Source organism: Hirundo rustica, chromosome 11, assembly GCF_015227805.2.
Source record: "Hirundo rustica isolate bHirRus1 chromosome 11, bHirRus1.pri.v3, whole genome shotgun sequence".
Taxonomy (NCBI): Eukaryota; Metazoa; Chordata; class Aves; order Passeriformes; family Hirundinidae; genus Hirundo; species Hirundo rustica.
The window spans coordinates 2,093,150-2,105,699 of NC_053460.1; the positions used below are offsets into that span (position 1 = coordinate 2,093,150).

At 44.6% G+C, this 12,550-nt stretch overlaps 1 protein-coding gene across 1 annotated transcript in view; it reads left to right on the forward strand.

The window, feature by feature from the left end:
- Nucleotides 1-12,550, forward strand: part of ZCCHC14 (zinc finger CCHC-type containing 14) — a 37,541-nt gene that overhangs the window by 17,528 nt on the left and 7,463 nt on the right. The window contains exons 3-9 of the mRNA XM_040075637.1: nucleotides 4,261-4,334; nucleotides 6,963-7,034; nucleotides 7,243-7,352; nucleotides 9,316-9,410; nucleotides 9,514-9,568; nucleotides 10,021-10,294; nucleotides 11,537-11,628. Of these exons, the coding sequence (XP_039931571.1) occupies nucleotides 4,261-4,334; nucleotides 6,963-7,034; nucleotides 7,243-7,352; nucleotides 9,316-9,410; nucleotides 9,514-9,568; nucleotides 10,021-10,294; nucleotides 11,537-11,628 (772 nt within the window). The remainder of the gene's footprint in view (nucleotides 1-4,260; nucleotides 4,335-6,962; nucleotides 7,035-7,242; nucleotides 7,353-9,315; nucleotides 9,411-9,513; nucleotides 9,569-10,020; nucleotides 10,295-11,536; nucleotides 11,629-12,550) is intronic.

A 12,550-nucleotide genomic window follows, 5' to 3' on the forward strand; every position in this document is an offset into this window, starting at 1 on the left:
AAAAGGAAATCCACTGGGTATGGAGTGGTGAAATACTGGATTTTATGGAGAAGGACACACAACACTCCTGATTTATCTTGAATTACTTTACCTTTTCAGTAAAAGGAGCACAGAATTCTCTGTTTGGATTGAGGCACTGATCTGTCTGATCCTTTTATTAGGATGGATCCGGAAGTTGTAAAGAGGGAATTATAAAAAGATCAGTATCCGATGGGATATTGAGGTGACTTCCCAAAATCTCTTCTGCCCTTGCCCACATCCAGTGCAGGTTTTACCCTGACCTTGACCAGCCAGGAATGGCAAATCCTGAGGGGTTGGAATTAGCTTTTTGCTTAGTGTAGCTGCTGACATTTTGGGAAGAGGAGGAGATCCAAGCTCCTGCTTTTTTGGAGGAGCAGGCCAGAAATCCAGAGGATTTAACACCTGGTCATCAGCAGAGGGAGGGAACTGTGCTTCCCTTCACAGCAGCACTGAGCTGAGCAGATGAGAAATGCTCTGGGTGAAAATCCCCAGCTGGAATAGGAGAACAGAGCTGGATAAAATGTCTTGGAGCTCCCTGGCTGTGTTTTCCCGGGATGCTGGGGCAGGGGGTGGGAGGCAGCGTTGGAAAAGGAGACGAGATGGCGTCGCTCCTGTCCTGGCTGTGATTCCTGGCTGGATGCAATGAAATATACTTCAAAACTGCATGGAAAATGCTGCTCTTGTGTTTAAAAGAAAACAGCAAATAATAATAATAATAATAATGATAATTTTCAAACCCCTTAAGGGATGATGCCAGAAGATACTGGGAGCACTGAGGGTGCCACAGCCTTGCTGGAGCTTCTGCTACAGCCCTGAGCTTCTCCAGCCCCCTTTGTTTTCCTCTCCCCCTTTTTTGGGGAATCTCGTCCAGCTCTTCCACTTACCTGCTGGAATTGCCCAGATATTTATGGATAAATCTCCATGGCAAAAAGCCTTGTGTGCCCTTTTGCCAGTGCAAATAGACTCTGGGAATCTCCTGAATTAGAAACTTTAACTTTTTGTATCCCCTGGGCTGGGAAGTTGGAGTTTTGCTGAATTCAGCATCTTGAAAAGCCATCAGTATTGTGTGTCCTTAATTCTGTACAAAGGTTTTTCTGCTCCTGGACTCATTTATTGGGATACTGGGTAGAGTCAGCTCTTTGAGCTTTTGAGAGTAAAAGCTGTAAATATTTTTTTTTCCTTTGTACTTGGTGAATGTCACCTTTTCTTCTGGAGTTCTGTATCACTGATGGAATAAAGTTAAGCTTCAGGGTAGGTTTAGGAAGGTTCTTTTATTAAAACCAACCAGAAGTTAAACAACACACAGAGTAGGTGAGAGGCCACAGAACACAAACATACAACTTGATAAATTAAACAAGATTTCTTTAGGCAGGTGATATTTTTCATGGTATTTTAGCTAGCTGGGAGAAAATTCCTGGAGCTCTTTGTGTAATATTAGGAATTATCCAGTTGGTCGTCCCTAAAGCCTGTCCTGCAGGACACTGAACTGCATTTCCTGCTCTACAGCAGACCTAATCTTACAAGGTCAGTGCAAAAATCTCTACCTAAAGGTCCATTTTTCTAACTGTAATTCTTTTCCATGGATAAATTCACTGCAGTGGATTTTATTCACTGGGCAGGCTCAGCCCAGACGTTGAGCAGGGAAAGGCTGTGGCGCTGCCAGCACCACAAAATCCAGGGGCGATTTAAGGTTTGGTACTAACCCACAGAGTAAAACGGGAAGAGCTTGATTCTATGTCTCTGGGTAATCCAATTCTGCTGGAATTGCTGGAGATGAAAAATGAATGACTGGGAGAGATGAGATTTGAATCCTTTCGAAATGCCAAACGATAAGAGCAGTTGCAGAAAAGTGATGCTGGGTTTGCTATAAACAACAAATGTTGCGTAACACTGGCTGTGTTTTTCAAAACCAGATGTTGCAGCCGTTGACACCAGGATTTCTGCAAGTTATTTGCTTATCCTTCAGCTGCTTCACCGCATTCCCCCTCTCAATACGCATTTTACACATTCTGTCTCATTACAGTCCTGCTGTACTCACAATTCCAATCAATATTCACTTTAGTTTAGCTGTGAGCACAACTCAGGGGGGGCCTGAATTCTCTTAAATAAATGTACTGAGGAAGATTTTTTTTTTAATTAACCTTCTGCATGTTCAAACCTTGGCGTTCAAACCTTCGTGCCGCTAAATATTGTCTGGATGGCTCAGCCATGTCTGGTGAGCAGATTTATCCCTGTGGTGCTCAGCGTGTGGCACAAAATCATTTCAGAGGCGTGAGAGAAACCCAGTGAAATCTTTTGAAGGGAACAAACCTCTCCAAAAAGCAGGATGTGCAGGAGAAAACAGTAAGTAATGAATTGACATTATTCATAAGCCCAGGGATTGATGCAATTGGGAATTACATGGAGGAGGAACAGTTGTGAGGATCAGAACAGGAATGTTCATTTTCTCCGTGTGAAGACAGGCACAAACATCTGTAGAGCTGAATTTGGGGGCTCTCAAAATTTTCACGGCAAATAAGACTCCAAGAAGAGATTTTTTTTAAGCAGCCAAGCCCCAGGTGGCAACATTTGTAAATGAACAGGATCTGCTGTGCTCCCCTGAGACCCCACCTGCAGAGCTGCATCCAGCTCTGGGATTCCCGGTGGGAGGAACTGCTGGAGTGAGTCCAGAGGAGGCCATGGAGCTGCTCCAAGGGCTGGAGCTGGGCTGGGAGAGCTGGGGGTCCTCATCTGGAGAAGGGAAAGCTCCAGGGAGACCCCAGAGCTCCTTCCAGGACCTGAAGGAGCTCCAGGAGAGCAGGAGAGGGACTGGGGACAAGGGCTGGAGGGACAGGACACAGGGAATGGCTCCCACTGCCAGAGTGGATTTAGATGGGACATTGGGAAGGAATTCTTGGCCGTGAGGGTGCTGAGGTTCTGGCACAGAGAAGCTGTGGCTGCCCCTGGATCTCTGGCAGTGTCCAAGGCCAGGCTGGACAGGGCTTAGAGCAGCCTGGGATGCTGGAACTGGATGGGCTTTAAGGTCCTTTCCCATCCAAATCATTCTGGGATTCTCTGAGGACACAATAAAACATTGAAAAAGCCACAACAAAACCTTCAGGCCACAACTGTTGGGAAACAGAGGGAACTCCAGCTCCAGATGGGCAAGAGGGTGGCTTTGGGTGGAGCCTCCTGGGGACAGGGACAAGGGAGGTGACACAAGCCAGGTCCCTGTTGCAACGGTGCTCTGCAGCTTCACTGCAGTGTTGTGTTTTGGGCACTCAGGAGGAAGTTCCCTGTGATCAACATCGGTTTGGGTCTTCCTGATAAGAAAAAGTTCATAATAAATAGTCCTGAGAACAGGCAAACAGCTTGTAAACGGTGATTCTCTGGAAATAAAGTGGCAGAATTTTGGGCTCTGCTTTGTTAGGACTGCTCGGGAAGAACACACCATGCATGTCCCTTCAGGCATCTGTCATCTGTGAAACTTTAGTGACTCTGGGTTGGGATAATTCTGCCTTTGTAGTTTGAAACCAGTGTAAATTGGCTTTTTGTAAGGGAAAATCCATTTGTGTATCCTCGTGAGTGCAGTCAGAAGGCAGGAGGAATTTATGAGAGACCAGAAAGTCGATGAAATAAAGGTTCTTCACGCTGAGCTCCTGATCTGGGTGTTTTGGGAAGCGGGAGTCTCCAAGAATTCAGCAGATCCAATATCTGATATGTAAGAAGGTGTTTTTAGAGGCAGTGACCTGTCCTGGCATTCCATCCTTTCCACACTCAAATCCTGGTTTTACCTACACCTTATTCTGATGGAGGCTGAAATTTTCTGTGAAACAGCAGGAAAGGAGGGGTCAGGACATCAACAGAGCCGTGAAACCACGCTGAACTTGTAAAAGCAGGCCCTGAAAACATGGAGACTTCTTCCTCATCCCATTTTCCCTGGGAGGGATGGTGTTTATTCCTTGATGTTATTGAGATAATTAATGACATTAATAATGTGTTACTACAGCGATGAGTGGGGTGATAAGAGCTTTGCTTGCAGTGGATTATTTGGGTTGAAAGTGCTTGGAATGAAGTTTTCCCAAGGCTGGAAGTGAAAATAGCGTGAAGAGGGAGGAATTTGGAACTGGGCACCTGGAACACCTCTACAGGTCGTGGGATGCTCTCAGAGCAAGGCCTGGCACTTCCCAAAAATCATCTCTTCTGCCTGTATTTAGGAATATCCTCTTCATTCTCTCTTCTCTCTTTGTTTTTCCACAGTGAGTGTTGAAAAAGTGGAATTAAAGGGGCTGGCACACAAGAAGAATGAAAGAAATGTTGAGTATTCCTTTGAGGTAAGTTTGGGTTTCCTTTCCTATGAAAGAAGGGAGGATAATACTTAGGAAGAGTTGAGGAAATTTTCAAACTTTATTGCTGGACCCCCAGAGATCCTTTGTGAAAACAGAGCTCCTTTGGGACTGGTAGTTTTTAATCAATGATTTGAAAGTTAGAGATGGCTGTGGATGATGCAGAGGTTGGTATGTGGGGGAACTGGCAATTAAAAAAAAGTCATTTTAATATAGGAAATTTTGGCAGTGTTTATTTAGGGGGAAATATGATGCCACACTTAGAGGATGGTTATCCATATCTATATCCAACGTCCATTCTTCTGCTGGAATGCAGAAGGCAGAGAGAATTTAAGTCTTAATCTGAACAAAGAACAGTGTGGGCTCTGAGGGCACAGCTGCTGGAAAGAGGCAGGGAAGGAGCCTGTGGGTTGTGGTTCCAAAAGTTTGGAGGGTTCAGAAAAGCTTTGGAAATCCTTCAGGGCTCGAGGAAAACTCTGTGCAGCAAGAGTTGGGGGGAGCTGACTGGAAGGGGACTTTCACAATGGCCTAAAAGCTTTTCCAAAAGGAATAAAAATCCTTCCCAGCAAGGAGGGGGTGTGAATGCAGCAGGAAGGGCAGGGCAGGAGCTGCTGTCTGTGAGCTGGAGGCAGCCTGAGTGCGAGTGGAAGTGAGAGCAGTGCTGTGGAATGAGTGTGGCTCACCGCACGCCGCGGCAGCAGCGGCTTCCCCCCGCACTGACGCAGCCTCTGCGCCCTGGGTTCTGCTCCACATCCGGGGCAGGGATGAGTTCAGCCCGTGAAGCCTGGGCTGGATGGCAGGGATGGAGCTGGGCGCTGCTCAGGAGCTGACAAACTGCTTTTCTCCCGGCTGGAACGAAGTATTCCCAAAATTTGGGATGCCCAGCCCGGGAAACATCTTTGGTTGGTTTAATGAGCCGAAGCGAGGGGTGAGAAAAGGAGAACCCAAAAGGGACCAGGTGGGAGAATCCCAATTATCCACAATTTCACCAGCTTGTTCCTTAAAACTCCCAGCCAGAGCAGAGCATCAGCTCAGCATCTGTTGGGATTGCTGGCAGGGTTAACTTCAGCAGGATTGGATTCATGGAGAACGTCCCAAATATCCTGAATCCCCAATTGTTCCAAATGTCATCAGTCACAGCCAGGATTTTTCCAAGGGCTTTTCAAACTCTGTATGAAGCCTGCAGTTGTCTCCACTCCAGTTAAGGTCCCGTGAAACTTCTTTTCCTATTACAAATTTTTCTATAAATAACAGAAATTACTGTACCCAGTGTTTGCCTCAGCAGCTTGAACTGAAGGAAGAGCAGAGACTTGAGCTGAGCTGATAAATCACTGTTTGCTGGGTTAAAAACCCAATTATGGGATGGTGGTGTTCTGTTCAGGAGCCTGGGAGTAGCAGGTCAATGGATGGAGCAGTTTAGCGTTTGCAGTGTTATTGTTCCCCCATTTACAGTTCACATTATTGTTTCATAAGTATTGAAAACTCAAGTTAAAGCAGAAGTCGTGGTGATTGTTGGGTTATTACAGAGCTAGGAAAAAAAAGACACTATTTCCTGTACTTTCTGAAATTCCTTGTGAATTCTAAAAAATATTTAATTACCGCAAACAAGCCTAAAACAACCCACAAACTCGGTAAAACCGCTCAAGTTTTTCTGTCTTTTCTTCCCTTCCCCCCCCTCTTTTTCTTTTTCTTTTTTTTTTTTTTTTTTTTTTTTTTTGTGTAACAGCTCTGCTGAGAGGAAATTCCTCCCTTATGTAATATATTTTGAAATCCTCTCCTCTCCCCACTCTTTTTTGGCAGCTTTTTGGATGTCTGGAAAAACTTTGTGTGTGTTTGGGGTTGTCATTGAAACTGATGTCATGTGAGAGGCTGCTCTGTGATCCCTGAACACCCACCCAGCTCCTTCCCTATGGATCCACATTCCTCCCAGACTCCTCCAGTGAATATTTTGGATCCATAGGGATTCATCCCTGGCTTGTCTCACGCTGATTTTCCTCAAGCCAAGAAATCCTGATTTTTGGCTCAGTTAAACTTCGTCTCCCGAGCAAGAAATGCTTCAATAGCCGAGGATGCCGTGACTTGTTTGTGCGGGGAGAGATACTGAATATTCCCTTTTTTTGGGGGGAGCATGGACAAGATGGAGTCTGGAGCAGGAGCTGCGGGTTTCATTGGGAAGGTTTTGCCTGGTTTCTTGTTGCCACCCCCAGTTTCTCGTGGCATATGGAGCTGATCAATTAGCAAGAGGCAGCCTCGTGTGAGGGGAGCCGTTCCTGTTGGACAGCAGATCCTACAAACCAGCTGTTTTCTTTAACAATAACGAGGGGAGAAAATTCCATTACTCCATGGTTGGTTGCTTAACTCTGGATGTCTGCAGTGGGTGAGGGCCGTGCAAACTCTGAGGGGCTTTTCCAGGCATCCAGAGGAGTTGTTAAATGTAAAAGCAGCAGGAATTGGGCAGCAGTTTTGTCCTTGTGCACAAAAAAAGATAAAAAAAGCGTTTCCTTATTGATGTCACCCATCACAACATCTGTGAGGGACAGTTGATAGCAATTATTGAATTCTGAGGGAGCGAATTGAATTAATTACTAAAGCAGATCCTTCTTGCTCCTCCCCAAGGTCCTGTGGTCTGATTCTTCGGTGACGTTGGTAACCAAATCTTCTGCTGAAGTGACTGAGTTTATTTCAAAGGTAAAGACGAGAAGAAAAACACTCGGAAAATGAAAAAAATGTTTTGTCCCTCTCTCTAATTTTCTACAGCGCTACTTTTCAAGATGTGCCAAGATAATTCAGGTTGAATTTCAAAAAAATACTTGATTTATAACTGGCAGCGGCTTGAATCTTGTAGAAATAACAAGACTTCTTTTCACTTTTAATTTGTCATATCCTCCCCCTTTAGCTGTCTCAGCTGTATCCAGAGGAAAACTTGGAGAAATTCATTCCCTGCTTAGCTGGTCCAGATTCATTTTACCTGGAACGGAACCACATGGAGCTGGAATCAGACCTGAGGTACGCTGGGATTTTCTGGGGTTTTTATCTTGACACTTGGACCCTTTCACCAAGAAAAAGAAAAAAAAACCTGGAAATAAAAATATTACCTCCACAATCTAATTGACTTCAAAGAAATTAGAGCCTGATCCTAAGCTTTTTTTTTTTCCCCCTTGATGTTCCGTTAATTCCGGTGCATAACAATTTTTCAGGAATTCTTTCTTCAGAAATACAGATGGTAATAATATTCTGTATTAAGCTTCCTGGAGAATTGATATTTCCTCATTCCTTGTGAAGAACAAATAGAGGATCACTGGCTTTACAGAAGTTTGTTTTGGACTCGGAAATAACCAGAATTGCTTAAAACAACCTCTCAAAACTCGGGAAAAAAAGAGAAGCCTGAATATTCACCCATCTGTATTGGGGAATGAGTTGTGGGGATTTTTATTTTTTTTTTACCCTTTCACAGAGTTTTTATTTTTCCCCGTTGTTTTAGGTCATCATGGTGTTTATTTTGCTTTAATTTTAAAAAGTTCGGTATGTATTTAGATATTATTAAACGAGTACATTTTTTGGAAGCCTTTAACAGCTAAGAAACTTTTGAAGCCTTAGCTTGTATCTCCTCAAATTATCCCCAATCATCTGGCCATTATTTAATATAAACCAGTATTTCAAATGCCATAATCTGTGGCAGATCACATCAGGTTTCTCTTTCTAAATCTGATTTTCCTAGGAAAATTGGGAGTGACTTACATTCTTTTCAGCTGCTACTGTCTTTATCTACTCAAAACGAGATTATTGTAATATTAATATTATTCCGATCCTAATATGATGTTATTATAAAATTAAATGACCCTTTTAAATATTAATTCACTTCAGGGCTGCTTCTTTATACTTTTTTCCCCCCTCAGCCACGGTGGATATTGGTTTTCCGCAGGCAGCAGCCAGCAGGTGCACGCCTGGATTATTTTTCATGGCATTCCCATTCCCTTGCTGTGCTCCAAGGAGAATTTTGGGAGGCTGCAGGGAATGTGTGTGGCTGCTCTTTGGGAACATCAGCCTCTCCAAATCTGGGTTAATGGAGCAGCAGCTGCACTGCCAGAGCTCGGGGAAGGAGCTGCTCCGAGGCGCTGCTCAGCTGTGAAATTCAGCAGTGAAACCCTGGGGTTTCCAGCTGGGAAGCACCTCTGCGTGTGTGGAGGTGCAAAGTTTTGGGAGGTTGGCATTTTTTTCCTGGAATTCCAGAGTGGTTGGGGTTGGAAAGGGCCTCAAAGCTCATCCTGCCATGAGCAGGGACACCTTCCGCTGTCCCAGGCTGCTCCAGGCCCCGTCCAGCCTGGCCTTGGACACTTCCATGATCCAGGGGCAGCCACAGCTTCTCTGGGCACCTGTGCCAGGGCCTGCCCACCTTTCCAGGGATTTCTCCCCAATATCCTGTCTAAATCCACCTTCTTCCAGCTCAAAGCTGTCCCTCCTTGTCCTGTCCCTCCATCCCTTGTCCCAAGTGCCTCTCCAGCCTCCCACAGCCCCTCGAGGCACTGGAATGCTGCTGGAAGGGTTCTTCTCCCTTCCAAGAGGCACAGGGAGAACGTGACAGAAGTTTTTTCCCTAAACTGCCAGACTCTGCATCTGCTGTTTATCTCCAAGAGGAGGAAATTCAATAACAGATCCATCTCTGTTTTATATTCCTCAGGTTCCTGCATTTGAAAGGCAATTTTCAAGTGTACATTTGGACATTTTCTGCCTTAGAAATGTTCAGGGTTCCTAAACGAGGCAGCTCTGCTGAAACACTCACCAGAGTGGAAACAACCCAGGGGTAACAGGGTTTGGTATTAAGAATAAGAATAATCAATTTCCAGAATTCAGAATTTCATGGCGTGTTCCAGCTTTTAAATTTCCAATCTAATTTCCGAGTGTGTTGTGCGGAGCGCAGTCCTGATGGATTTGGGAGGCTCTAACAGAGCTGGGGCTTTGTTTGCTGCAGGTACCTGGCCCCGTTCCCTTCCCATGTGGTGAAAAACGACCACGTCAGGAAGTTCTTCAGCACTTCATCTCCCTCACAGCAACTTCAGAGCTCAAGTGAGTTGAAATAAAGTTTTAAAAAAAAATTTTTTTTTTTTTTTTTTTTTGGTACTGCGTTTCATAAACTGATGCCATTTGTGACTCTGCTCCTTGTTTCCAGCTCCTGGCAACCCCTCCCTGTATAAAGTAGGAACGACGCTGGGAACATCTGGAAGGTGAAATATTTATCTTGTTTACAACTCATTCTCTTAAGAGGAAATTTTCACGTCCTCCAACAAAACCCAGACCCCCTTCAAGTAGCCAGTGTTGTGGCTTCCTTTGCCACTCCCGTATGGAAAGATTAAAAACTTCCATAGGATTATATTTGGTCCTCTTTACTTCTTTTTAATAATGCAAAGGCCGTTCTGTCGGATGCTTTTTTTTTAAACCGCAGAGAGGCAGCAGAATATTCAACATCTGTGATTATTGAAGGAAATTATTGAAGGAAAATCCTGTAAGGTGAAGCTCAGTTCCACCCTTTGCCCTGTTTTACTGAGCTGTGGAACAGGGCAGATCCAAACCCTTGGGTTTTTCCCCCCCCATCCCGATTTCTGTGGCCGCAGCAGCCGAACTCTGGGTGACACAGCTCATCCAACGTGCTGACCCCGACCCCATTCCTGTTTTCCAGGCCAGTCTGTGGGGTGGCTGGAATTCAGTCTTCCCAGACCCACGTGCAGCACTCGGCCGCCGCTCCCGTGTCTCTGCCCCACTGCTCCCACTCCGGAGGCGCCGGCTCCTCGCTGGGCTACCGCTCGCAGATGGAAACGTCCTCCCCAGCCATGCTGATGTCTTCCAGCCCTCAAACCCCTCAGACACAGGAGCAAAACGGGATCCTGGACTGGCTCAGGAAGCTGCGCTTGCACAAGTATTACCCCGTCTTCAAGCAGCTCACCATGGAAAAGGTAAGGGCAGGAAATGGGGGGAAGCAGGCGGCTTTGAAATTCTCCTCGTGTTCTCCAAGCTGGGAACATCTGCGCTGAGGAGCACACGAGTTTTCTGGCACGTGCTGGGGGAGGTTTTCACTTTGGGAAAGCCATAATGAATTGATGAAAAGCTTCTTGCTGTTTTCACTCTCTGTTGTGTCCGGGGCTGTCCAACAGCTGCTGCTTCTCCCGGCGTTCCTCCTGGAAATCTTGGAGATCCGGCTTGGACGCTGCCTTAGGAGCTGTGCTTGGCTCCCTGGACATCCCTTTGTGTGCAGGAAACATTGGTTTCTCTTCATTTCTGCTTCTTGGTTGATTTTTCTCCCCAAAATATTTGGTTATCCTCGTTTTAAGAAATAGATTTTCAGAGACTTGCGGCGTGAATATGAACATGAGTGAGCAAGGTTTCCTGTTTCCTGCAGAAATTCCTGTGGAAAAAAAAAATCATCTCTCTTTGCATTGTGAGAGTCCCAAATAACACCTGGGTTTTATCTAAACAAGGTTTTAGGGCATTTTCCAAGCTCCAGTGGGAGATTCCTTGTCCCCTGTCTTTAGGCCTGGAACGCCCTCCAGTGGAGGGAGGGCTTGGGCTGAGCTTTGTGCTGGTCGTGGAATATTTTATGGATTTAATTTCAATCTCTTACCAGAGACTTCTGATTTCATTTTTTCCATTAGAAGAAGGGAAATATACTGGTTTGTTTTTTTTTTCTTTAATAAAGCAGTAAAACTCTATATTCTGGTATATTTAAAAAAAGCTAATATTATTATGCATACTTGACTGGCTTTCATTTTAATTACATTATAATATAGATGTCCCTATGTTTTATTATTAAATTTACTATTGGTGTGTATTTTCCACTTCACTTCTGTGGTAAATGACACACTGGGAAAACTGGAGCGATTTTCTAAGATCCTTAAATTCACTGATAGCACCAAGTTCTATTTTAATTTAATTCTATTTTAATATGTACACCAGTCATTTCATCTTTATTGTGACTGGTTAATACAAATCACACTCCTAATTAAATTAAAGCTGCAGGTGTTCTTTCTTTCATGCCAGTCCCCCACACTTTCCTTTTACACTATAATTGAAAACTGGGGTAGAGAGTTTCTTTGAATTTAAAAATGGTTTTAAAGTTGACTTTTAGAATTGCTCTTCACTGAAAGTGGGAATAAGAATATTCCAAGTTATAAAACTAAACGTATTTTTTTCTTCCCAAGTTTCTGAGTCTTACTGAGGAAGATCTCAATAAGTTTGAGTCCCTCACCATGGGAGCAAAGAAGAAGCTCAAGACCCAACTAGAGCTGGAGAAGTAAGTGAGGGCTGGGGGAACGTTTTTTAAGGTCAAAAAAAAAAAAAAAAGCAAATTTTACAGTGTTTTTTTGCTTCCCAGACCACAAACCTACCACGATTCCCACCTGGAGATATGGATGATTATTATCTCCATTACTAAACAATATTTAGTACATTCAGGGTTGCGACGAGGACACCAGATTTTTAAATCTACAAAATATACATACTGTGCTTAGGTTTCTTTAAACTTGCGTCACAGTTATCGCAAAGGTTTTGGGCTTCCCATCCACTTGACACTGATGGGAGCTGTTGGCTTTGCAGGCCCAGGGGATGCACTCCCAAAGTCAGGGAGTTTTTTCCTAGGAAGTGACAATCTTTTTGCTCCAGTCCATGTGGATGGAGCACAGCTCCTTCAGGAGTCTTCTGAGGCAGCTGTGACAGCCCTTTGGGGACACTGATGCAACAGATTGTCCTGGTTTTCGCATCTCCACTTACAGGGAAGTGTTTATTCTGCAGCTACTGCTGTTCCTTAAAAAGCAATTAGGAATCCAAATCTCTGCCCATTTATCAGAGCTCCTTGGCAGCGTTTTTCAGCAATCTTAGTTTTTTCCAGAGTTTGTTTGGAAAAGGAAAACTTGAGGCTGTGTTTGTTTTCTCTTTGGGTTTGGTGTGCAGGGCTGGGTTTGGGATGTGCTGGCGTAATATTTTAATTTTAATTTTAAGAGTTCAGTCAGGGTTTGGTGATGTTTTACCCTGGACAACTAAGAGCATAGTGTTGCAATCAGAGGGCAGATAGTCCAGCCCTGACTGCTGCTGGCAGTTCTGGTCAGCACCGATGTGATTTCCAAGTGTTTCCATTTGAAATGAGCACAGCATCAGTGGATTGTTCAACGGGCTTTGTCTGCTTTGGGTTCATTCCGAACTTGGATTTAGTTGTGGTT